This window comes from Erpetoichthys calabaricus, chromosome 8 (genome assembly GCF_900747795.2).
Source record: "Erpetoichthys calabaricus chromosome 8, fErpCal1.3, whole genome shotgun sequence".
In the NCBI taxonomy this organism is placed as follows: domain Eukaryota; kingdom Metazoa; phylum Chordata; class Cladistia; order Polypteriformes; family Polypteridae; genus Erpetoichthys; species Erpetoichthys calabaricus.
The window spans coordinates 99,172,778-99,200,086 of record NC_041401.2 but is presented as its reverse complement, the minus strand read 5'-3'; the positions used below and the strand labels follow the sequence as shown (position 1 = coordinate 99,200,086).

At 41.9% G+C, this 27,309-nt stretch overlaps 1 protein-coding gene across 2 annotated transcripts in view; it reads right to left on the bottom strand.

The window, feature by feature from the left end:
* Positions 1-7,073: 7,073 nt before the first annotated feature.
* Positions 7,074-27,309, bottom strand: part of si:dkey-183i3.6 (LAT2 domain-containing protein) — a 109,950-nt gene continuing 89,714 nt past the window's right edge. For both annotated transcript variants that reach the window (XM_051930798.1, XM_051930799.1), the window contains 3 exons: positions 10,773-10,829; positions 10,483-10,560; positions 7,074-7,963 (listed from right to left, as the gene is read on the bottom strand). In XM_051930798.1, the coding sequence (XP_051786758.1) occupies positions 7,953-7,963; positions 10,483-10,560; positions 10,773-10,829 (146 nt within the window). In that variant the 3' untranslated portion in view covers positions 7,074-7,952. The remainder of the gene's footprint in view (positions 7,964-10,482; positions 10,561-10,772; positions 10,830-27,309) is intronic.

Sequence of the window (27,309 nt, the reverse complement as noted above, 5' to 3'; positions counted from 1 at the left end):
AGGGGGTCCTCGGGTTACGACACAGTTCTGTTCCTACAACAGTGATGTAACCCAAACTCGAAGTCGAAACACACCCTAGCCTAAGTCACTTACCTATCCTAACACATTTGCAAAATCATAATCTAGAACATAAAAACACAACTAAGCCACAGAAAAAGGAAAAGGACCTAAATATACTGTACTGTACACTGTACTATAGTAACAGAAAAAATGACAAAAAATGAGAGTAAGAAAAATTCCTTACCTTGATTCCTTCTGATCTCTTTACACTGTCTAATTTCACTTCCATCGTGATGGCTTTCCTCTTCTTCGATGCTCTACCATCTGAAGACTCTGACTTTCATTTAGGAGCCATGATAAGGGCCACAAAGTTACCAAACAAAGCAACACAAACAGAACACTTGTGCCACGCGCAACCAAACTAGTTCGCCAACTCCCTCACTCCAACGCCGCATACTTCTGCTGCGCGCAACCAAACTAGTTCACCCACGTAGTCTGTAAGTACAACGCTAATGGCGCAAGCCAAAACACTCCCGTCTCAATGCGAGTGCTGTAAACTCGAAACGTCATATGTCGAGACGTTGTAACCCGAGGACCCCCTGTATATGGTATATATTTGGGGTGGGATGGAAACTGCACTACAGAGATGGGTTTCAGGGGAATTGCAGCTACAAGAGAAAAACATTTAAATTCCATACCCCCACACACACACACACACACCCACCCACCCAGTGACTGGTGCAGGTGCTGTGAGGCAAACTGTTTTTGCACTCTTACTAACATAAACACTGGCATCTGTGATGCACATTTTTTAAAAAGTGGTTTGGGTGATAAGATGGACTATTAGGTTAACCTTGAAGTTCTCTTGAAATCTTTTCTATGGAGAGTTTGCATTATGTCTGTTTTCCTTTTCCTGTCATTGCTCATTTTCATGTGGTGCTATGTGAGTATTGAGTATGCCCTGCAATGAAATGGCATTTCATTTAAACTTTTTCCCCCCTACCTTGCCAGGTTGTACTGCAGCTTTCAATGACATGATACTGAAGAAGAAAGCATTCTCAGATTTCATGATGATTTGTAGAAAGCATCCATTAAGGTAATTGTGATTGTAAAAGTGTTTTTATGGGAACCAGTGTCCCACCTAATAGGAGCAAAATCCTGCAATCCTTTATTCTATCATTTCCGAATTGTAGTGAAACACAGACATGTCTGACCATTTTTAAAACCACATCCATTATGACAGATTTGCACTTCACTGTTGGTTTTGAGAAATGTTGTAATGGAAACTCAAGTGTTTACTGATAATTCTCTAACAACTCAAACCGAGTGAAATAGAGAACAGCATTTTTTATAAGGCCTGTTACTTCCCAAGGCTGGGAGAGCTCTTGTACATTTTCTTGCAGTGTATATCAGCATCTTTAAGTTCACTGTAGGCTCTGGCCAGTGTTTGCTATCATGGGAATCCTTTGTTTAAGAGGTCTTCTTATGTGGGAGTAGCTGAATCCATTCCTGAAGTTGAGACAGACTGGCATGGCATGTAATACAATTTACCATTTTGGGAGTGCAGATTATTTGTCGGTTATCTGAACTTCCGTCCTTCCATTTTCCAACCCGCTGAATCCGAACACAGGGTCACGGGTAGGTCTGCTGGAGCCAATCCCAGCCAACACAGGGCACAAGGCAGGAACCAATCCTGGGCAGGGTGCCAACCCACCACAGGACACACAAACACACACTAGGGCCAATTTAGAATCGCCAATCCACCTAACCAGCATGTCTTTGGACTGTGGGAAGAAACCGGAGCGCTCGGAGGAAACCCACGCAGACATGGGGAGAACATGCAAACTCCACGCAGGGAGGACCCGGGAAGCGAGCCCAGGTCTCCCAACTGCGAGGCAGCAGCGCTAGTTATCTGAACTTGTCTTTTATTTATTTATTATTATTACAGAGCCAAATGGTTCAAAAGCCATCCTAAGCAACATACAGGGCAAAGCACAGTCCACCAATGACAAAAGTGTGCATTCATTGCAGGTCACTTTACTGTACACACCCACATTCACATATACCAAGGACATTTAGAGTCACCAGATATCCTAACCAGGAGATGGGGATAAGGATAAGGTGGTGCAGACTCCACCTACAGTGTCTATAAAATGTAGTCTCCAACTTGGAAATTTTCATATTTTTATCACATCAAATGGATTTAATTTGGCTTTTTTGATGCTGATCAACAGAAAAAGACTCTAATATCAAAGTGAAAATGATATCTTCTAAACATTAAACACAAAATAATTGAAAATATACAGTGCCCTCCATAATGTTTGGGACAGTGACACATTACCTCTCTGCTACACAGTTTAAAATTACAAATCAAACAACAAGTGCACGTTGCAGACTGAATTTTAAGAGTATTTACATATGTTTCAGTCACACCATGTCGAAATGACACTTTTTCTACATGGCCCTCCTATTTCAGGGCACCATAATGTTTGGGACAGTTGGTGATACGGGTGTTTGTGATTCCTCAGGTGTGCTTCATAAGATACCTTGGCTTGCTTCTACCCTTTGGAGTCTGTAGTTGCCATTGTTCAACCTGAGGACAAGTGCTGCGCTAATGAAAGTCAAAGAAGCCATTATCCATCCATCCATTTTCCAACCTGCTGAATCCGAACATAGGGTCACGGGGTTCTGCTGGAGCCAATCCCAGCCAACATAGGGCACAAGGCAGGGAACCAATCCCGGGCAGGGTGCCAACCCACCGCAGGACACACACCAAGCACACACTAGGGCCAATTTAGAATCACCAATCCACCTAACCTGCATGTCTTTGGACTGTGGGAGGAAACCGGAGCACCCGGAGGAAACCCACGCAGACACGGGGAGAACATGCAAACTCCACGCAGGGTGGACCCGGGAAGTGAACCCGGGTCTCCTAACTGCGAGGCAGCAGCGCTACCACTGCGCCACCGTGCCGCCCCAAGAAGCCATTATGAGACTGCAAAATAACAATGAAACTATTAGAGACATCCGTAAAACCTTAGGATTACCAAAATCAAGAAAATGCAGTGGTGTGCTCAAAGGGGCTGATGGACCAAAGAAGACCTCCACTGCAGATGACAGTCCTCACTAAGGTAACGAAAAAAACCCCAAACGCCTGCCCAACACATCAGAAACAGTCTTCAGGAGTCAGACGGGTGTGGGTGCGTGTGTGTCTATCCACACAAGACTTTATGAACAGAAATGCAGAGGCCACACTGCAAGATGCAGACCACTAGTTAACCACAAAATCAAGTTGGCGAGATTGCAGTTCATGAAAAAGTACTTAAAAGAGCCTGCAGAATTCTGGAAAAAAGTCTCGTGGACAGACCGGACAAAGATGAACCTGTATCAGAGTGATGGCTAGAGCAAAGTGTGGAGATGAAAAGGAACTACCCAAGATCCAAAGCACACCACCTCATCTGTTAAACATGGTGGTGGGGATGTTATGGCTTGGGCATGTGTGGGTGCCAAACGTACTGGCACACTGCTTATCTTCATTGATGATAGAGATGCTGATGGCAGTGACACAATGAATTCTGAGGTGTATAGAAACATCTGCTCAAGTTCCAGTAAATACCTCCAAACGCATTGGACAGTGCTTCATCCTACAACAAGGTAATGATCCCAAACAAGCAACACAGGAGGTTTTCAAAGTTAAAAAACTGACAATTCCTGAATGTCCAAGCAGGTAGTTGCAGGATTTAAATCCAGTTGAGCAAGCCGTCCCCATGCAGAAGAGAAAACCCAAGATGATGATCCTCCAGACGAAGCAGGAGTTGAAGGTAGCTGCATTACAAGTTTGGCAGAGCATCACCAGAGAAGATCCCTGGTGATGTTCTTGAATTGCAGACTTCACTAAAAATGACTTCTTTAATATTCCCACCATTGCTGTGCCCCAAACATTATATTGCCCTGAAATAGGGGCACCATGTAGAAAAAGTGTTTTAATTTGCATGTGTTGTGACTGAAATGTAATGCAAATACCCTTAAATTCAAGTCTGCAGTGTGCATTTTAATCAAATCTGAATTGCTTGATTTGTAATTTTAAACTGTGGAGCAGAGGGGTTAATCAATGTGTCTTTGTCCCAAACATCATGGAGGGCACTGTAAGGAGAGGGGTAAATCAAAAAGTAAAGGCAATTTGAAAATTCCACAGTAAACACAATGGATGGAAGCCATGTTCTGTCGGCCGAAATAAAAGTGTTAACGTGTAAAATGCAGTTTTGCAGTTGTGATGCTTTGGGTATATCACAACCAAACATTTTTTAAGAGAGGGATTACAGAGAGTGACACGGCACAGAGATCGGGAACACTGCAAGAGTGAACGCAACTTCAGAAACCGTGCAAGAACAGCCATGGCCAGTTTCAGCAACGTAAGTTACAAGGCATTTCCTGTGGCCATAACAGCAGGAAGGTGAGCATTCATCCTCTTTAATAAAATCCCTGTGTGCGTCCAGGTGTCCGTGTGTGTGTGTCTTCTGGTGAAGTGCGCATGCGCGGGGCACGGTGCGATGCACGATATTACTGTCGGAGAATGTTAGAGGCGTTTTACGGAAATACAAACCAGTATTACTGCGGGAGGAAATTAAAGGTACACAATACAGTGACGCATATTACAGCCACATACAAGCCAGTATTACCACCAGAGAAAATGAAAGGTATATTACGGACTTACAAGACGGTATTACTGTCACAGAAAATTAAAGACACACAATAAACGGCGGCAGCCCACGAAGAACGGTCAGCTCAACAAGTTAACATCAACAAAAGAAAGGCTGAAAGACAAAGAAAAATACGACCAACAAAAAGAATGAGGTCAAAGTCCCTTGCCATTTAATATAGACTGTTCCTACTAATGTTTATGCACTACTATTCTAGCGCCCGTTATTGTAACGGGCTTAATGACTAGTTATTAAATAAACTTCATTGGGCTTAACACTCATTCAGTATGTGCATCTCAGCCTTTCAATTACAGTATTAATCTTGATGTCATTCCAAAGTAGCCAAAAAATGTGTAGCTTAGCACAATATCCTACCTTATTGTGCTTTCCTTCTTCTACTACTAATTTAAATATTTATTATTATTATTATTGTGGTGAAGCAATAGCATTGGCATCAGAAAACTACAAAATGTCATCAATGACTTCCAGTTTGTGGCTTAGGGTGTCATAATATTGTAACATCATTCATTCTTGAGTGTGAACTGTCACTCCAAGCTGGGAGTGAGTGTAGGATGGTTCATTGTTCCTTCTCATGGCCTACTCTGAAGCAGGTCAAATTGTTACCCTAGTGTGACTTTTAGTGCAAAGCCTGGGAGTAATTCCAAGACTCTTGATAAAAGTCGGCCCTACTCCTTGTTTTTTTTTTGTTTTTGTTTTTTTTTTAAAAGCCATTCCTGTGTATTTTTTGTCATCATGCGTGGGATCATTGTCTTCCTGGAAAGCAAATCTCCCAAGATGCATCAGGATTTCCCTGTATTCTGCTGCATTCATTCACACCCTCACAGGTCTTCCAGGGCCTGTAGCAGAGACTCGCCCTCATGGTGTGCTGCTGTCACCATTATGCTTCACGATGGAGATGGTGTGTTTTTGATAATGTTCCGTTTTCCAAACATGGCATTTAGTCTGATGGGCAATAAGCTCAATGTTGGGCTCATTGGACCAAAGAACCTCTTCTAGTTCTAGAGTCATCCATTTGCCTTCTGACAAACTGCCTGGGATGTCATGTGCATTGTTTTTTTTTAATAAAAACTGTGGCTTTCTGTTTTCCGTACTCCAGCTGTGACTGGTAAAACACCAGGCCAGTTGCTTGAATCTCATCCACTGTAACTTGTAGCTCCTTGAATGTTCTCCTAGGCCTCTTGATGGCCTCCCTCACTAGTTGTTCTTACACAACATTCAGTTTTGTTTCCACATCAATGTGTGCGCAATCTGATCTCTCACTCTCCCACTATATCACAATTCCAGGAACTGTTTGACTGCCCCTTGAATAACATATACTGTAGACTGACAGTTTACTGGTATTTAGAGATTGACTTTACCTGGGCCCAGATAAACAGTTTTACGATACCAAGTCTTTAAAGATGATGTCCAATGTTATGTGGAACTGTTGCTTTGTTGTTTCTCCGAGTTCCAGTGGAGGATTCTTCTTTTCTCTTTGCTGTGTGATCCTTGTTTGTGATGCACAGTGCTTTCCTCTGTTAGGCCCTTTGCTGTGTCATCTGTAAAATATAGCAATGGCTGCTTCTCAGCCTTCAGACTGGCTCAGTCTTTAGACTGAATGTCAGCTTTCTGGTCCCAAAGAGGGACAGAGAGAGCAGTTCATCAGCTTTTCCTTTCAGAGAGAGAGGTTGTTTCCGAGATTTTCAGTCATTTTTGGAAAGTCTGCTGCCCCAGGGAATCCCCAGTGTGTTTCCTTGGAATTCCCTTGAGAGAGCCAGAGAGACTTCAGGATTGTGCAGAGTTTTAAGGGGATGTATAACTTTTTCCAATTGGATTAGTTTCACTTCCCATTATATCTCTTCATAGCCGAGTTCTTCTGTCGATCAGAGTTTTTATTCATTGATTTACAACTCTTTGTTCAGTCTTGAGCCCATTTCACACCTTCTGGCTCAAGAAGTCTCTGCAGAGATGTCAGTGTAGCCCTGATTTACACCTTTGTTACCAGATGAAGTACAGGCTGGTCCTGGTATGGAGCATGCAAGCTGGGGAAGGTGCAGCTGGCTGTCTAAATCTGCAGAGCTACTGGCCTGATAAGCTACTAAAGCCTAGCAGAATGGCCAGTGCCCACTTTGTCCTCTACCACTATGCCACCCCTTGCCCATATGTCTAATTTCTGAGGCTGTATCTTCCTTTATATGATCACAAGAGAACAGAGGAGTCTATTAATGCTGCGTTTGACCTCACGGCAGAACTAATCTCACCCCTCCAATGCCTGGGTCACTTGTGCTAGGCCAGTATAGCATCTTTGAGCATGTATTTAGGATGTCGGAGGAAATCGACACGGGCACAAGTAGAGCATGCAAATATCATGCCTATGATTCCAATCAATTTATTTGGCACGCTTCCACTGTTGAGACAAGAACACCATACAATAATTACAGATACAGTAAGAAAAAAAGTGACATGACTGAACAAGGCCTAGTTTAAGGTTAGTTCACACAGTTCTACATATGGACAGGAGTTTTTGAACAGTACATTCAGCCCATGCTCATGTAGAATATGCATGTGCTCCACCGTGCAGGTCACACTGTAGGATGGCCCACTACGAAGCTCTAACTCTTCCCCACACACTAGTTCAGATGTGCTACGAGATCTGTAAGACGTATTGCACCCCCAGCAACTCACGCAGGATACCAGCATGTTTGAAAGAACTACACCCACTTGCACCAATGTGCAGAAGGGCAGAGCAACCAGCAGGCAGTAAAACAAAGACCAGCGGTGACTGTCACTCCGAGTCCTACTCGTTTCTTCATGTTACAGTGGAGTTGTAATGAAGGATGCATTCCCATGATTGGTTAGGCTTGTGCTTGGTAACCTACATTTTATTTTCTCTCATTTCTTAAATGCAAGTCATGTTCAGAAGTGACCCAGTAATACTCAAAAGAGTTTCATTGAATCCTTGTAATATCTGACGCTAGTCAGATGCAAGACGGTTCTTGAGACAACATGTCCCACTGGAAATGTACAGTACAGCCAACAACAGGAAGTGCAGAATAATAAAAGCCCTTAATGTGACTCTTTGAGTTGTTGCAATGTACAGGAAAGCTGGGCAGCTGCTTTAGTGAGGAAGAAGGACTTTCTGAATGTTGTTTCAAAGCCACAAATTTCATGCTTCTTTCATGGGTTGAGGTGGAGACTTGTGGGTCAGTGTTATGTCCTTTCGTCTCAGCAGCTTCTTCTTTCCCAACTTGCTTATTTCAGACCTGTAATAAGGACGGGATTAGGAGCAAGTCAGCATAATTTAACATGACCTTCTCAAAGCAGCTTAATTCAGTGCAGGTCCTGGAGGGGGTGGGAGCCTTTCCCAGCAGCACTGTTTGCTAGGCAGGCTCTCGTTTAGCTGTTTTTCATGACTAATCAAGGAGAGGCCATTTCTCCTGCTAAACATTGGCTGCTGTTGTAGAAGGTTTAAATCTGTTTTTTATTTTCACAGTAGTCAGATTCCTGGTTTTTAACTTGACGTTCATTTCCACTTGCAGTTCCTTTATGCAAGTGGTTAACTACAAAAGCACGGGACTAGTAGCAACTTTAGGGCCTAAATAAAGGGGCAAAGACAAGAGGGGAAGTGATTCAAAGTATGATTTACTTAAAGCTTTTTTCAGTGTACTTGCTATACTTCAAAATATCCGTTTTTTTTTTTCCAAAAACCATGATAAATGGAGAAGCGATTCTTGTGTTTTGTAACAAACATCAAGCTACAACTGATTGTGAAAGTTACTCCAACATAAGCAGTCTCCATTCCCCTGTGGTTGGCTCTGTGAAACTTTACATTCATTTGAAGTTTCTTTTATTTATGAGGGACCATGAAGAATGTTTTCAAATAATGTCAGGTAAACGTGACACTGGCCAGAATGCTTTGTGCTCCTGGGTTTGTAGGCACAGAATTTGACAGTACATCAAATACCATGAATGAACTCAAATTTACACCATGATCTAAGTGAGTGAAGACAGCCATCGCAAGGCAGAGCTCAAGAATGCAGTCAGCCTTATTGAGTGTTTTGAGAGTCAGATAGCTGAAACCATGAAACACTCGACAAGTTCAAACAACTCGAATGACTTTGAGGTCCTCTGGTCGCTTCTTGAACAATGAAGGGTTGCATCCTCTTCCACTAAATTCAGGAGCATGGAGAGAGAAGGGGATATCAGCCAAGCCAGATTTGTTACAAAATATAAAGTGCTGAACTTCTTCTTGGCACACCTTTTTCACACTTCGTTGTATATGTCTCTTTTTAAAATTTGCCCACATGGCATGTTATTAATTTTATTTAGTTCATAACCCACATGAAAGGTTCACAGTTAATGTGTTGCAGTTCTCTCACAATAAAAACATTGTCAACAACAGAGTATCGGTGGGAGCAGAACAATTACTTGATGTGACAGCCAGAATGGAATAAAAGGGGAAAACATTTTATAAAGAGGAGGGAAATCCTCACCCACAACTAAGAGCCACATCATTTTGGGTGCTTGGCTGTATCTGCTCATATTTGTTGCGCTAATTTGTTTCTTCAGTTCACATAATTGGAAATACCTAAAGCATAGCTAACACAGACTTTTACAGTGACTGATTTGTCGTGTTATTTCATTTTCTAACCTGCTTAATCCAGACCAGGGTCACAGGGGTGCTGGAGCCTATCCCAGTAAGCACAGACCACAAGGCAGCAGTCCATCACGGGGTGAACTCACACTAAACACACACTAGGGCCAATTTTAACATTGCCAGTCCACCTAAACTGCATGTCTTTAGATGTGGGAGGAAACCCATGTAGCAAAGGGCAACGCGGGACGCAAACCCTGGTCTGCACCACAAGGCAGCAGCGGGACCACAGCTCCATTGTGCTGCCAGTGACCGATTTATTGCGCTATTTATGGCGTTGGTGTTCCTGTTTTAGATTTGTAAATGTACAGTACATGTGGCATTGACTCCTCACGGCTCTACAATGAGTAGATGATATCGGAGCATGCACACTGAGCTTTGCTCTTATAAATACGTTCAATTCATCCATCCATCCATCCATTTTCCAACCCGCTGAATCCAAACACAGGGTCACGGGGGGTCTGCTGGAGCCAATCCCAGCCAACACAGGGCACAAGGCAGGAACCAATCCCGGGCAGGGTGCCAACCCACCGCAGGACACACACCCACACACCAAGCACACACTAGGGTCAATTTAGAATCGCCAATCCACCTAACCTGCATGTCTTTGGACTGTGGGAGGAAACCGGAGCTCCCGGAGGAAACCCATGCAGACACGGGGAGAACATGCAAACTCCACGCAGGGAGGACCTGGGAAGCGAACCCAGGTCCCCAGGTCTCCCACCTGCGAGGCAGCAGCGCTACCAACTGCGCCACCGTGCCACCTACGTTCAATTCAATGTGATTAAATGTATTATGTTGTTGACTAAAATGGAGAAGGGGTTTTAAGAATTTTGGCTATAATGGTGCATAATAATAATTTTTTTTAGAGCTGTTATAGTAGGGAATTGACTATTTTGTGATGGTTTTTCCAGAATTCACTAATGCGGTTTTAAGAATGGAATTTACTGGATTGATTGACTGTGGAGTCCATGAAGGAAACCTTTGTCATTGCTTAACATAGTCCTTACGAAGTCCATTTTTATTATATTTTTTGAACGCAATGTTGTCTCCTTTTCTTAATATTTTACAGAGCTTATACTTTTACGAGTGTTTAACTCACTTATTCGTGGGCACTCAGTTACTTACCTAACTTTATGGAACCCGGCAGTACTGCTGTATTAATGTAGTCCCCTTCTTCATCATCTGGAGGACTTCCACATAATTCTAGATTCAACAAGTGACATGAAAAAAGGGCAAAAGAGGACACAAAGGAATTACATAAGCTAATATAATTCATGCAACAAATGAGTTGAACATAAAGAACCAGCTGAATTGCTAGTAGAATCTGAGCGGCCTTAACAGTTCGAGAATCTCACGGCCCAATAAATTACAAAAGAATACATGAGTGCAGCTTGGAAAATGTAGAACAAACCCACCTTTGTCCTTCTTGATACTGTTCAGATAGGCAGCATTCTCATAATCCATTGATTCCACTGAAAGTAAACAGAAAGACATTTGGGCAGAGAGGCCGGGACTTCATTCTCAATGCAAAAATTAAAGCAAAACACTGAATTTTGCACAATCTGCCCAACAGTCAGAGACAGATCAAACACAATAAGGGGTAGCAGTGTGGGGTTATTTATTTAGTTTATTATAGTAAAAATCATTGACACGGTCTGCACTGTTTCTTCCTATAAGGGAAAAAAATCAAGTTGAATTGCTGCCCCAGAATCAAGATGCCAAATTAACTGTCGGGGGATGCCCTAGTCACAGGATTACATTTAAATCTTAAAACCCAGGGTTTTGGACAAATGTGAGGTTAGCATGACAATTGGTGTACTTCCCAGTTCCTTACTAATCTTTCTGTATTTCTTTTATGACATTCTTCCTTGTAGAAATCTTAGAATTTTGGAAGAACAGTGGCTGGCAAAACTGAAAAGTGATTTTTTTCTGAGGATGTAGCTGGTCAAACACTGCAGCAGAACTGCACTGGTATCTAAATCATCTTTTTGGAAAAAATAGCACTGTGAACACAATATTCACTATGCGGTGAGTGTGGAATTAAATAAACAGGAGTATTCTTTCTATTATATAAACCTTTGCTACTAACAGATGGCAATGAAAAAAACCCGCAGTGTTAGTAAGATGGCCAGCCAGCAAGTGCGAGAGCTGTGTGCTGACCTTTGATTTAGAACAGAAATGTCTGTGCTGCTTCAGCCAGGCCCTGCTGCTGTAAAAGATGTGGTTTTGTGTGCTGAAAACCTGTTCTTCGGTTTCCTTTCAAATTAATTGGATGTTTGTTTCTTTTCAGTAATTGTTTCATTCACTGACATGCCAGTCTTCTGGTAAAGCCTTAAAGCCGAGCCACCCAGCAATCCAGAGTGCGCCTGCTGATAATTTCTTATTTATCAGCCAATTCATCCATCCATTTTTTAATCTGCTTATTGTTGTAGGACACACTGACTCACACAGTCACACTTATTCACACTTAATCAGCTCATCTTTTGGGTGTGGGAGGAAACCACCATCAGTTGATGAAGGGAAAATGAGCAAACTCTGCACAGACAGCAGCCAGTCTGAAGTTTAGCAAGTGCTCCAGACCAGCATCTCCACAAGACTAGGTCAGAATTCAGCCAGGTCACTCACTGTCCATGCGTTTTTATTGAAGAACTGTACATGTAAGATGAAGGGGTGACCCCGATTAGGCCAACGTGTGTGCGTGGCAGACTGGTACACCTCAAGGGCTTCTGGCTCCTTACAACCCTGAACTGGCTCAGTGGGCTCATGAATCAGAAGGAAGATCAAATGGTAAAATCGGAAAGTAGCAAAATGTTCAACTGAGGTGCCCGATTAAAATCTGTTGAAATGAAAACCAGTAGTCCCAGTGAATATTCCATGCAAGGAACCACATGGTATACACCACATTTTAAAAATTTTATTTTTGTGACCAGGTGAATTACAACAAACAAGGATACGTCACCACTTCATCGATACCATGTTGGATTGTTCTCTCTCACAATTAGAAAAAAGAAAAGTCAAAACTCTAAATTAAGATTACCTTACTGCTTGCTTTAAAGGAATACACCACCCAAAAGTGATATTTCTTATGTTTTATAGTTTGTAGTGATGGCGGAGAAAAAATTTTCATTTCATGTTTTCATGAAGAATTGTGATAACAACATAGGATTGCATTTTTGAATTAAAGACAGGATTCTTGACCAATGAATGAGGGCGAGAGGAGGGTCTTTGTTTCAAAAGCATGACCCTACATGAACAGCCTTATTGTTTGTGAACTACTTTCATTTTCTGGAGATGTTTTCTTAAAAGATATTTTAGCAAAAAATGCATGCAATTTGCACATTGTGAACATGTGAGTGGATGACTTCATATGTGGATTATGGATGGATTTTTTTTATGTACAAGGTATGTTTTTCTATTGTTGCTGTTGTTGTTGTTGGCCACAATAGGCTCCCATGCTATAAGAAACAGTATGTCTGTCCTCCACAAACCATGACATTAAAATTTTTTTTCAGCCATCGCTAAAAACCACTCAAAGTAGTAACATAAAAAAATGTGCATTTTTCGTGGGTGGAGTATACCTTTAATATGTGTAAATGCCAAGATATTCAGCTGGAAGTTATCTCACATGCTTTGCTTTCCATTTGGCCAGTGTCTCCTGCTCGCATTCAACAACTCTGCTCTGACTTGTCACCAGGAACTTAAAGTGACCCGCTAATTCCTAAAATGTATTGACCATATCATGATACTTTGCCATTGATGTTGCCTAAGGGCTTATTAAGCTTGTTAATATGTTAATGCAGGTGCTATTTACAAGTAATTATTTTCTCCAAGCATTATTATTAAAATATTTATTTTCATGAGTATTTCTTTGCACTGTGTATGGCAATTTATCAAATCATATTACCTTTTGTATTTGACATAATAGCTAGTGTTCATGTGGACTAATTTGAAAAATATTAGGTAGTGTTTTTAGTTGAGTGCTGCGTTCCTTTAACATGAGTGGTGACATCCTTCAAATCTTCTATAATTCTGTGATGGCCTGTGCAGTATTCTATGCTATGATGTACTGGGCTGGTAATATCACTTCAAGAGAGACCCACCACATCTACAAGCTAAATAAAAAGGGTAGGTTCAGTTATTGAACACATGCTGGACCCCCTTGAAGGTAGCGGTGAAGGAGAGGATTTAAACAAAACTGAGTGTCATTATGAACAATGCTGCACATCCTCTCTCTGACACACAATACTGAGGACTTTCAGACAAATCATTTAGCAGAAGTGTGTCAAGAAAAGCTACCTACAGCAATATTACTGCATAAATCCTCACTGAGACTGTGACTGACAAGGCAGGTGTTTAATTTTATTTTTCATCATTCTGTGGTGTGTATATGTATTTAGTTAATAAGCTTATGTAAAAAGCCAAAATTCCTCCTGGGGACAAATATCTATCTATCATATTTAACAAAGCATTCTGAAATCAAATTTATTGTCATGGCTACATACTATAGTACAGTGAAATTCTTACTTGCATGACCCACCAGAGTAATGACAGTACTGCAGTTCTAAAAAATGTATACATTAAAAGCCCCTGACGAATTTATATATACTATATACTGCTCAAAAAATTAAAGGAACACTTGGAAAATACATCAGATTTCAATGGGAAAAAAATCCTGCTGGATATCTATGCTGATATGGACTGGGTAATGTGTTAGGAATGAAAGGATGCTACATTGTTTGATGGAAATGAAAATTCTCAACCTACAGAGGGCTGAATTCAAATGAAAAAATGATGCGGCAGGCTAGTACATTTTGCTGAAATTTCATTGCAGTAACTCAGAATCGTACTAAGTAGTTTGTATGGCCTCCATGTGCTTGTATGCATGCCTGACAACATCGGGGCCTGCTCCTAATGAGACGACGGATGGTGTCCTGGGGGATCTCCGCCCAGATCTGGACCAGGGCATCACTGAGCTCCTGGACAGTCTGAGGTGCAACCTGCTGGCATCAGATGGACCAAAACATAATATCCCTGAGGTTAGGCAAGCATGGGGGCCAGTCAATGGTATCAATTCCTTCATCCTCTAGGAACTGCCTGCACACTCTCACCACGAGGCTGGACATTGTCGTGCACCAAGAGGAGCCCAGGACCCACTGCACCAGCATAGGGTCTGACAATGGGTCCAAGGATTTCATCCCAATACCTAATGGCAGTCAAGGTGCTGTTGTCTAGCCTGTAGAGGTCTGTGTGTCCCTCCATGGATATGCCTCCACTGACCATCACTGACTCACTACCAAACCGGTCATGCTGAACGATGTTACAGGCAGCATAAAGTTCTCCACAGCTTCTCCAGACCCTTTCACGCCTGTCACATGTGCTCAGGGTGAACCTGCTCTCATCTGTGAAAAACACAGGACGCCAGTGGTGGACCTGCCAATTCTAGTATTCTATGGCAAATGCTAGTCAAGCTCCACGGTGTCGGGCAGTGAGCACAGGGCCCACTACAGGACATCAGGCCCACAGGCCACCCTCATGAAATCTGTTTCTGATTGTTTGGTCAGAGACATTCACACCAGTGTCCTGCAGGAGGTCATTTTGTAGGGCTCTGGCAGTGCTCATCCTGTTCCTCCTTGCCCAAAGGAGCAGGTACTGGTCCTGCTAATAGGTTAAGGACCTTCTATGGCCCTGTGCAGCTCTCCTAGAGTAACTGCCTGTCTTCTGGAGTCTCCTCCATGCCCTTGAGACTGTGCTGGGTGACACAGCAAACCTTCTGGCAATGACACGTATTGATATGCCATCCTGGAGAAGTTGGCCTACCTGTGCAACATCTGTAGGGTCCAGGCATCGCGTCATGCTACCAGTAGTGACACTGACCGTAGCCAAATGAAAAACTAGTGAAAAAAGTCAGAAAAGTCAGTGGCCTCCACATGTTAAACCATTCCTTTTTCGGGGGTCGTCTCATTGTTGCCCCTCTAGTAAACCAAAGCAGCTGAAACTAATTAACAACCCCCTCTGCTACTTAACTGACAAGATCGATAGCCCAGAAGTTTAGCTGAGTTGATGCGAAACTCTGATTAAAAAGTGTTCCTTTAATTTTTTTGAGCAGTATATATATATATATATATATATATATAATATGAAATATTGATGTACTTGTCAGTATGAGTTGTTGTTGAGTAGTCTTACAACATTTGAATAAATGACAAATAAATGACATTAATGACAAAGCAGTTTGCTTCACAAGTCCTAAAAGTATTCCATATTGGACTGAAGCTGTGATTTAGCATATACATGTCAAGCTTGTGTTCCCTCTCAGAAGATTTATTTCTACTGCTTTCCAGTAATTGTACAGACACAATGTATGTGGCTTATATACTGTATTTATATTTCTCCTTTAAAAAAAGTTGGATAAATATGACCAGTTGTCATGCAGTTTCTTAAAGAACAAGTTTGGTATTTTTTAAGTCAAAGTTATTTCTTGATAATCATGGTATATACAGATAGATAGATAGATAGATAGATAGATAGATAGATAGATAGATACCAAGGGGAAATTCACATATATAAATATGTAAATATATATAAACTTATAAATTTGCCATATAAATTGTATTCTAAAGTGAAGCATATTTTAACTTAAAAAATACCAAGCCTATCCTTTCATTTTAAAATGGAGCTCAAGGAGCAGGGGTCCAAATGTGAAAACAAAAGCTTTTAAATCTACCAGATATGTCCACTTTGAAGTGGCAAAGGTTTCTATTCAGGATACATACTTTCAGCGATTCTGAGGTATGCTTGTGACAACAAAAGTAAACTGGAAGTGATACATTTTATCACAGATTCTTAATCTTTCTCGAGGTAAGAATACATTTCCTGTTTAATGTTCTGCTCTCTGTGGTCGCTGTTGCACCGAGTCTTACCATTGCCTCTGGCTGCGTATTTTCCTCCCTTTGTCTCTCCTACTCTGCTTTCTTGCAACAAATGATGCTCTGCCCAAAAGTGTTCTAAGTGTGTGATATAGCGGCAGAACTGTCAGTATGCCTAGAAATTACTTCAAATCATATTCCCCCAATGCCCTGCATACTCAAATCCTATTTTTGTATATGCAATGCTGGTGCACTGTACTGCCCTGCAGGAAGACAGCAATACTTTTATGTAAAGAACAAGGAGAAATTCATAATTGAAAAAAAAGCCAAGGTCAGAACTGAAAGTCAATCTTATCATTCAAAGAAAGTGCAAAAAAATAAAAAATCAGAAGTCAAAACTGAGGACAAAAGATCAAAAACTGGGAAGGCATAAAGTTGAATGTGAGATTTATCTGTAAACTCGTATACAAAATGCCCACCGAGATGATCTTTTAGCCCCTTGATGTTATGACTTTTGATGCCAAGCCCCTGGCACCTGGAATCTGCATCACAATGATAGGATTAACATAATGGCAGAGTGACATAATGCTAATAAATTTTAAAGTTTTTCAAAAATGTCCTGAAACATCAAATTTGACATCAATATCAGAATACTTGAGTTTCAAAAGTAATAAAAAAAAGCCAAGAGAAGCCCAGAAAAGACACATAGATAATCAGAATCCATCCATCCATCCATCCTCTTCCGCTTATCCGAGGTCGGGTCGCGGGGGCAACAGCTTGAGCAGAGATGCCCAGACTTCCCTCTCCCCGGCCACTTCTTCTAGCTCTTCCGGGAGAATCCCGAAGTGTTCTCAGGCCAGCCGGGAGACATAGTCCCTCCAGCGTGTCCTGGGTCTTCCTCTGGGCCTCCTCCTGGTTAGACATGCCTGGAACACCTCACCAGGGAGGCGTCCAGGAGGCATCCTGATCAGATGCCCGAGCCACCTCATCTGACTCCTCTCGATGCGGAGGAGCAGCGGCTCTACTCTGAGCCCCTCACGGATGGCCAAGCTTCTCACCTTATCTTTAAGGGAGAGCCCAGACACCCTGCGGAGGAAACTCATTTCAGCCGCTTGTATTCGCGATCTCGTTCTTTCGGTCACTATCCATAGCTCATGACCATAGGTGAGGGTAGGAACATAGATCGACTGGTAAATTGAGAGCTTTGCCTTGTGGCTCAGCTCCTTTTTCACCACGACAGACCGATGCAGAACCCGCATTACTGCGGATGCCGCACCGATCCGCCTGTCGATCTCACGCTCCATTCTTCCCTCACTCGTGAACAAGATCCCGAGATACTTGAACTCCTCCACTTGGGGCAGGATCTTTCTACCAACCCTGAGAGGGCACTCCACCCTTTTCCGGCTGAGGACGATGGTCTCGGATTTGGAGGTGCTGATTCCCATCTCAGCCACTTCACACTCAGCTGCGAACCGATCCAGAGAAAGCTGAAGATCACGGCCTGATGAAGCAAACAGGACAACATCATCTGCAAAAAGCAGTGACCCAATCCTGAGTCCACCAAACCGGACCCCCTCAACGCCCTGGCTGCGCCTAGAAATTCTGTCCATAAAAGTTATGAACAGAATTGGTAACAAAGGACAGCCCTGGCGGAGTCCAACTCTCACTGGAAACGGGTTCGACTTACTGCCGGCAATGCGGACCAATGCGTACAGGGACTGAACAACCCTTTATCAGGGGGTCCGGTACCCCATACTCTCGGAGTACCCCCCACAGGATTCCCCGAGGGACACGGTCGAACGCCTTTTCCAAGTCCACAAAACACATGTAGACTGGTTGGGCAAACTCCCATGCACCCTCCAGGACTCTGCTAAGGGTGTAGAGCTGGTCCACTGTTCCGCGACCAGGACAAAAACCACACTGTTCCTCCTGAATCCAAGGCTCGACTATCCGACGGACCCTCCTCTCCAGAACCCCCGAATAGACTTTTCCAGGGAGGCTGAGGAGTGTGATCCCTCTGTAGTTGGAACACACCCTCCGGTCTCCTTTCTTAAAGAGGGAGACCACCACCCCGGTCTGCCAATCCAGAGGCACTGTCCCTGATGTCCATGCGATGTTGCAGAGACGTGTCAACCAAGACAGCCCTACAACATCCAGAGCCTTGAGGAACTCCGGGCGTATCTCATCCACCCCCGGGGCCCTGCCACCAAGGAGTTTTTTGACCACCTCGGTGGCCTCAGTCCCAGAGATGGGGGAGCCCACCTCCGAGACCCCAGGCTCTGCTTCCTCATTGGAAGGCATGTTATTGGGATTGAGGAGGTCCTCAAAGTACTCCCCCCACCGATCCACAACGTCCCGAGTCGAGGTCAACAGCGCACCATCTCCACCATATACAGTGTTGACACTGCACTGCTTCCCCCTCCTGAGACGCCGGACGGTGGACCAGAATCTCCTCGAAGTCATCCAAAAGTCGTTCTCCATGGCCTCCCCAAACTCCTCCCATGCCCGAGTTTTTGCCTCAGCAACCACCGAAGCTGCATTCTGCTTGGCCTGCCGGTACCTATTAGCTGCCTCCAGAGTCCCACAGGACAAAAGGGTCCTGTAGGACTCCTTCTTCAGCTTGACGGCATCCTTCACCGCCGGTGTCCACCAACGGGTTCGGGGATTGCCGCCACAACAGGCACCGACAACCTTACGGCCCCAGCTCCGGTCAGCCGCCTCAACAATAGAGGCACGGAACATAGCCATTCGGACTCAATGCCCCCCACCTCCCTCGGAACGTGGTCGAAGTTCTGCCGGAGGTGGGAGTTGAAGCTAATTCTGACAGGGGACTCTGCCAGATGTTCCCAGCAGACCCTCACAATACGTTTGGGCCTACCAGGCCTGACCGACATCCTCCCCCACCATCGAAGCCTACTCACCACCAGGTGGTGATCAGTTGACAGCTCCGCCCCTCTCTTCACCCGAGTGTCCAAGACATGTGGCCACAAGTCCGACAACACGACGACAAAGTCGATCATCGAACTGAGGCCTAGGGTGTCCTGGTGCCAAGTGCACATATGAACACCCCTATGCTTGAACATAGTGTTCGTTATGGACAATCCGTGACGAGCACAGAAGTCCAATAACAAAACACCGCTTGGGTTCAGATCGGGGGGGCCATTCCTCCCAATCACGCCCTTCCAGGTCTCACTGTCATTGCCCACGTGAGCACTGAAGTCTCCCAACAGTACGAGGGAGTCCCCAGAAGGTATGCCCTCTAGCACCCTCTCCAGGGACTCCAAAAAGGGTGGGTACTCCGAACTGCTGTTCGGTGCATACGTACAAACAACAGTTAGGACCCGTCCCCCCACCCGAAGGCGGAGGGAGGCTACCCTCTCGTCCACCGGGGTAAACCCCAATGTACAGGCTCCAAGTCGGGGGGCAATAAGTATACCCACACCATCTCTGCACCTCTCACTGGGGGCAACTCCAGAGTGGTACAGAGTCCAGCCCCTCTCGTGGAGATTGGTTCCAGAGTCCAAGCTGTGCGTCGAGGCGAGCCCGACTATATCTAGCCGGAACCTCTCAAACTCGCACACTAGCTCAGGCTCCTTCCCCTTCAGAGAGGTGACATTCCACATCACAAGAGCCAGCTTCTGTAGCCGAGGATCGGACCGCCAAGCCACCACCCAACTCACACTGCACTCGACCTCCTTGGCCCATCCCATAGGTGATGAGCCCATGGGGAGGGGGACCCACGTTGCCTCTTTGCGCTGTGCCTGGCTGAGCCCCATGGGTGCAGAATCCATTCTGGACAAAGCACAAAAAATGAATGAAAAACACCAATCATAACTGTGCACATAGTAAATCACTGAGAGCCAGTGGTTCAACAGCAGATAGCGCCTCGTATTTGGTCAAATTCCATATTATTGCATCAGTCCTACCAGCTACAAACACAAAGCAATCTCGGGTGCATGTCAGTATCAAGCAAAGAACAATGACTATTAATTGTCACATTTTCATACATTGTCAGGTCTGCCATGTCCGTTAGCGTGCCACCTTCCAGCACTGTGCGCTTCACCTGTGGTTTACCCTCTCGTCTACTCTGTGCCATCTTTTACTTGTCCATATGGAAACCAATGCCATCTGTGTGCCGATTACCCCGTGCATCTTTCAAATAACATTGTCATGTCATTCCCAGTGATTTTACATATGACACTCTTGAACCACAGGGCTGGGAGACTGCAGCAGGGGTTACTTTTGGCCTGTTACATTCTCTGTTGTTATATTTTGCACAGCCTAAAGAGTGAAAGTCATGCCAAGTGGCAGTGTGGTGTGTGTTGGTTATGTGTGCACATAAAAGAGTTCCATTATACTTTAAACACATGATAAGAAATCTAAATTGATTGCACCAAATTGCATTTTCTATAAAAGCCTTGGATTTTGAAATATTTGGTACTTTCTGTGGTGTTTAACTTGCATACATGATAAACAATGAAACAAATGAAAGCACAGATCAATTCTCATATTTTATAGCGCATGCTGAGTCGCAGTTACTGAGGATACGATAATAAAAGAACAACCAAGGATGACTTGTTTAAGTGAGTAAAACTAATTAATCACTTTCAGTGCTTCTTCTTGGTAGACATTTAATCAAGCCCATAATATGATGAGGTAGTTCTGGGCTGTGATTTGTAGCAATTTTAAATCAACATTGAATTACTTTTAATAAACATTATTAAACACTGCTGTTGATGCTGTCCCATGTCCAGTCCTGCAGCAATATCCTGTTGCAAATGCCTTCTAGACTCCATTACTGAAATAACGGGAGTGCCAACAGTTGTCCGGATTGGTTTATGATTTTTTTCACCACACATACTGAAGACACTGTAAGTGATTATTGTCTACAAAACAGAGACAGCAGTTCAAAAACAGCACTGGGGGATAAAAAAAAAAAAAACAATATAAAAATGATATACTAGAATAAAAACATGCCCCTGGGGCTGAAAGAATGCCACTGCGGTAGACGAGCAATTAGGTGAAGTGTACAACTGGTCTTCTTTTAAAATGGCTGAAGTTCACAAAAATGTTTCAATTTTTTCCATTCCTAATATGACACGAATATGCTGCATACAATATGAATGCATTTTCAAGACACAGAGCAATACTCAATAATGGTCATGGTGTGCATGGTAAGGTAAGACGTTTGTTTTCATGTTTGGACTTCGGTCCCCTGAAACCCATTTTAAACCACAAGAACTGGGAATATTAGAGATACAGCGGCCAATTTTCACTAAAAAAGACTCCATCAGTAATCGGTAAATTGGACGATTGCAAAAAAATGATTTTTCCAGCCCATGCTTTTCTAGGCTTTACGGTAATTTAATTGCAGCGCTCCTTTACAATACCTGAGCCAGCGTGTGTCCTGCAGTGTCGACAAAGCAAGTCAAGGATTGTCTTAGAAGAGACCGCGAAACGATTAGGATATTAGACTTTACGCTAAACAATGTTGAGTAATAAACTGAGAAAAAGGAATCAGAGAAGTTATCATGTGCAGTTAAACTAACAGCAAGAAAAGCTACTTTAATGAATTCAAACCTTTTTATTTTGTCCTGTAATTAAAACGGATACCATGTGAATTTGGACCGTGAGCTTGTTTTAAGTCACTCGGCTTTTCAAATGGAAAAAGAAAAGATAAAGATGAATTTGAAATTGCTGCTTAGTTAAGAATAGTGTTGTTATTTTAACAAAAAAAATGTATATTTTGCGTGTAAACCTGTGTAATGTGTGTGTCATACAGTATACGTTTTGGTAAGAAACAAGTACTGCATTATTAAAATGGTAATCCATTTTTATAATTGCACCTCAAGAGTTATGAATGTCTAGCTGAAACAAATACACCTGTATAAATATTGTAAACGTTTAACAGTAAAAAAAAGCTGCAGTGCAATTAATGATTAAAACCTATAGATGTTGTTTTATTTACATTTAAGTGGTGTTTTAATTGCCTTTTCCAAATAAATGATTGTGTGAGGTTACCTATTTATATATATATTATAAAAACGAGAAAAGACTTTTTTCCTGTGACGAGATGTGATCTTTTGAAGAGAGACAGACACTTTCACGTCCCACAAGATGGTTAAGTCACGTCATACTCTCAACTTTTGGAAGCAAGTCCCGTGATACACATGCAGAGCAGGTTAGAGATAATGGAAGTAGGAAAATTTGAAAGTCTCAAAAAAATGTGAGTAAAGATCGCATTAGCACAAACAAACAGAAAATATTATTTGGGGAAATAACGGAACAGCAAAAAGAGATCACATAGTGTCTGAGGATGTCTAGGGGAGAAGAGAGACAAGGCAGTGAGACAAAAGGACAGGTGCTGTACAGGCTTTTAAATGTTCAAAGTGCTGCACGAAATGCAGATCATGTGGCATGGCAGCAGCAGCAAGCCAGCAGCTAATCGAGCAAAGAGGAGGTTAAAAAAATATATATATTTGTTTCCCATTGTATCGCTGTTTAAGTGGGGTTTCAGAGGAGCGACCGTGTCTCCTTGGGGTGCGTTCAGCCCCCCTCTTCACAATGGCTCATAGTGTTGGCGGGGGGGGGGGGAAGGGGTTGGTGAGTGAAGCGAGCAGGGGGCGAAGCCCTCTAGTATATATATATACTAGCAAAATACCCGCGCTTCGCAGCGGAGAAGTAGTGTGTTAAAGAGGTTATGAAAAAAAAAAGGAAACATTTTAAAAATAACGTAACATGATTGTCAATGTAATTGTGTTGTCATTGTTATGAGTGTTGCTGTCTTTTATATATATAATAATATACACACACACACACACATAAACATATGTATACATATACATATCTACATATACACATATCTACATATATATATACATATACACATCCACATATATACATATATATACAAACACATATCAACATATATATACACACATACATAAACACACACATATACATACACACACACACATATATATATACATATATATATATATACATATATATACATGTATATATATATATATATATACACACACACAGACACATATATATACATAAATATTTACATATCTACATATATACACATCTACGTATATATACACATATATATACATATCTACATATATATATCTACATATATATATATATATATATATATATATATATATATCTAGACATACATACATAGATAGATTGACACATATATATATACATATCTACATATATATATATATATATATATATATATGTAATTGTGTTATTGTTATGAGTGTTGCTGTCATATATATATATATATATATATATATATATATATATATCAAAATACCCGCGCTTCGTAGCGGAGAAGTAGTGTGTTAAAGAGGTTATGTAAACATATATATATACATATACATATATGCATATATATACATATCTACATATAGCAAAATACCCGCGTTTCGCAGCGGAGAAGTAGTGTGTTAAAGAGGTTATGTAACTATATATATACATATATATACATATCTACATATACACATATCTACATATACATATATATATATATACATATACAAATTTACATATCTACATATATATAGATATAAATATAGACATACATATATACATACATACATTCACATATATATATATATATATATATATATATATATATATATATATATATATTCACGGCATTCGAAGTCTGTGTCACAATCTGATTGTATGGGTGGTTACCTACCAGGTAACGCTTGTGGTTGGCCAGCAATCTGCTAACATCCGCCGCGGTGCCCTCAGTTTGTGAGGAGCAGATCATAGAATAGTTGAAATAGTTTACTGTCAAATAAATGCAAAGAGTATGCGACACGTGTTTCGCCCTCATTCTGGGCTCATCAGGCGTACAAACTCCACTGCACTCCCTCTCGGGAATCGAACCTCGGACGTCAGGAGTGCAGTGGAGTTTGTACGCCTGATGAGCCCAGAATGAGGGCGAAACACGTGTCGCATACTCTTTGCATTTATTTGATAGTAAACTATTTCAACCATATATATATATATATATATATATATATATATATATATATATATATATATATATATACATATCTACTTATTGGCTCCTGTATTTAGGATATAGCGGGTTGGATAATGGATGGATGGACGTTTGTATGCATAGCCCTATTTGCCCGTTTTCGTTTTTTTTTCTTTCTTCAGTAATATTTCAGTAAACCCGGAGCTTGTCAGTTCAAATCCTGGTACTGACACCACTGTGTGACCCTGAGGAAGTCACTTCACCTGCCTGTGCTGCAAAAAACAAAAGTAATGTAACAAATTGTACCTCAGATGTTGCAAGTTGCTGGAATAAAGGCATAAGTAAAATAGATAAATATGTATTATACACATAGGAACTATTCATTTATTTTCAGTTAAGTCATCTGCAGCAAACTTTTATAAATGAGGGTTTCTCCTTTTTAGATAGTGCAAACTGTTTCTTCTTCATTGACGTTTTCTCTTGGAGAGCTTTTTTCATTTCATTGAAAATTAAAGCAGCAGCTGCCAAAATATGTAGCTTTCTTATTAATTTTTCAACATTGTGTAAAATAAATTTATAAAGTAACATAAAAGGTTTAAATACTGGTTATCCTTTTACACTAAAATATTACTAAAGAGATACAAAAAAAGTAAAATGGATATGTTCTTTTTCTTTAAGGAGATTAAATATTACTGAAGAAAGAAAAAAAAAAAATTAAACAGCCAAATGGGGCTATGCATACGAACTTAAAAGGTTTAAATAAAACAGAAATATATATTTTATTTTTACTTGCTTAACTTGTGGAGGGTGTATCCTGTAGCAAAGCCCTAACTTTTTTCGTGAAAGCCCGTTTCAGTCAATAAGTCTTAAAAAAAGGTGTAAAGATATTGACAATAAGCTAAGCAAACCCACCAAGACATGGAATCGTTTAAATCAAGTATCATTACATCTTCCTTTCTTAAAGAGAAGTAAGGCAGTACTTATAAGCTTACATATTTATATATAGACATACATACATATATATATATCTATATCCGAAGCCGTGCAAGCACACTCTTGAGAATGCAACGTATAGTTGTACAGAAGAAAAACAATCTTGCCTCAAATGAATGGCAACCTTTTGTAGGTCTATGAACTTAATTTAAACTTTAGGTTTACACGGTGCTTTCTTTCCGAAGTACCTGCACTCATGAATATGTCTGTATGTGTCAGTCGGTCAAATCCACGCGCTTCGCACCGGCGAAGTACCGCTTTTAAATTTTTATTAAGAAGAAAACAAAACCTTTTTAAATTGAGGGAAAATTTACTAATAACAGTTTGTTAAGGATCTGTTTTTTTGTGAAGCTGCCTTCACTCGAGTGATCACTTCGACCTGACTTGGTGGCCAACTATAAGCGTTACCTGGTAGGTAACCACCCATACAATCAGATTGTGAATCAGACTACGAATGCCGTGAATGTAATTACCCCGATCTACATGTTATCAAATAAACGAACCACACGCCGTGGCGTGGAATGTAATTACCCCGATCTACATGTTGTCAAATAAACGAACCACACGCCGTGGCGCAATTTTAGGGGCTTTGCCTGTAGCGCTGACGTCCGAGGTTCGATTCCCATAAGGGAGTGAAGTGAGTGGCTGGTTACCTACCAGGTAACGCTTATTGTTGGCCAGCAAGTGAGGTAACATCAGCCACGGTGCCTTCAGTTGTGAGAAGCAGATCATAGAATGGTTGAAAATAGTTTACTGTCAAATAATGCAAAGAGTACGCGACACGTCTTTCCCCCTTATTCTTGGCTCATCAGGCGTACACACTCACTGCACTCGCTTACGGTAATTGAACCTCGGACGTCAGCGCTAGAGGGGCTTTGCAGCGGTGAAGTATTGCTTTTAAATTTTAATTAAGAACAAAAGAAAACCTCAGAGGTTCGATTCCCGTAAGGGAGTGAAGTGAGTGGCTGGTTACCTACCAGGTAACGCTTATGGTTGGCCATCAAGTGACGTAACATCAGCCACGGTGCCTTCAGTTGTGAGAAGCAGATCATAGAATGATTGAAAATAGTTTTGCATTTACCTTTTTAGTAAAAGGCGAGCTTTTAAGCCTGAGAAATCACCCCGTAAATGCACACGTTTAATTGCACATGTGTTAATATGTATGCTTACACAGTATTAAAAGACAGTGAACAACGTCATTTAACTTTGTTCCCGCGTTTGATAAAAGGCGAGCTTTTAAGCCTGAGAAATCACCCCGTAAATGCACACGTTTAATTGCACATGTGTTAATATGTATGCTTACACAGTATTAAAAGACACTCAAAAATTAACGTCATTTACCTTCGTTCCCGCGTTTGACTTGTGCTGTAAATCTCTTCCTTGTTTTTAGTTCACGTGATTACGTAGGAGGCGTGATGACGCGATACGTGACTCCGCCTCCTCCATTAGAGTATATGGACAAAAAACATGTTCCAGTTATGACCATTACGCGTAGAATTTCGAAATGAAACCTGCCTAACTTTTGTAAGTAAGCTGTAAGGAATGAGCCTGCCAAATTTCAGCCTTCCACCTACACGGGAAGTTCGAGAATTAGTGATGAGTCAGTCAGTCAGTCAGTCAGTCAGTGAGGGCTTTGCCTTTTATTAATATGTATAGATATACAGTGGAACCACGGTTCACAAATGTCTCGGTACACGTACAACTCGGTTTACGACCAAAACGTTCGCCAAACTTTTGCCTCAGTTCATGACCACACACTCGGTATACAAACAAGCCAGTTTCCCTTTCGGTTTGTGCGCACCGATGATTTCCGCACTTGTTGCATTGTTCTCGGTCAGACGTGCGTGCATGCGTGCTTTCGCTGTGAAGTCTTTGTGCTGTATTTCATTTCCCTTCCGGTTCGTACGCAACGATTACTGTATTTAAGCACGTGTTCAGCCTCTCCCTGTTCATTGTTCTCAGTCAGAAGTGCGTGCTTTACCTGTGAATTCTTTGTGCTCTACAGTATTTTGTGTGCTTTTGCAGTTAACCATGGCTTCTAAGCAAGTGAAGAGTGGTGAGAAGAAAGCGTTGCAATGT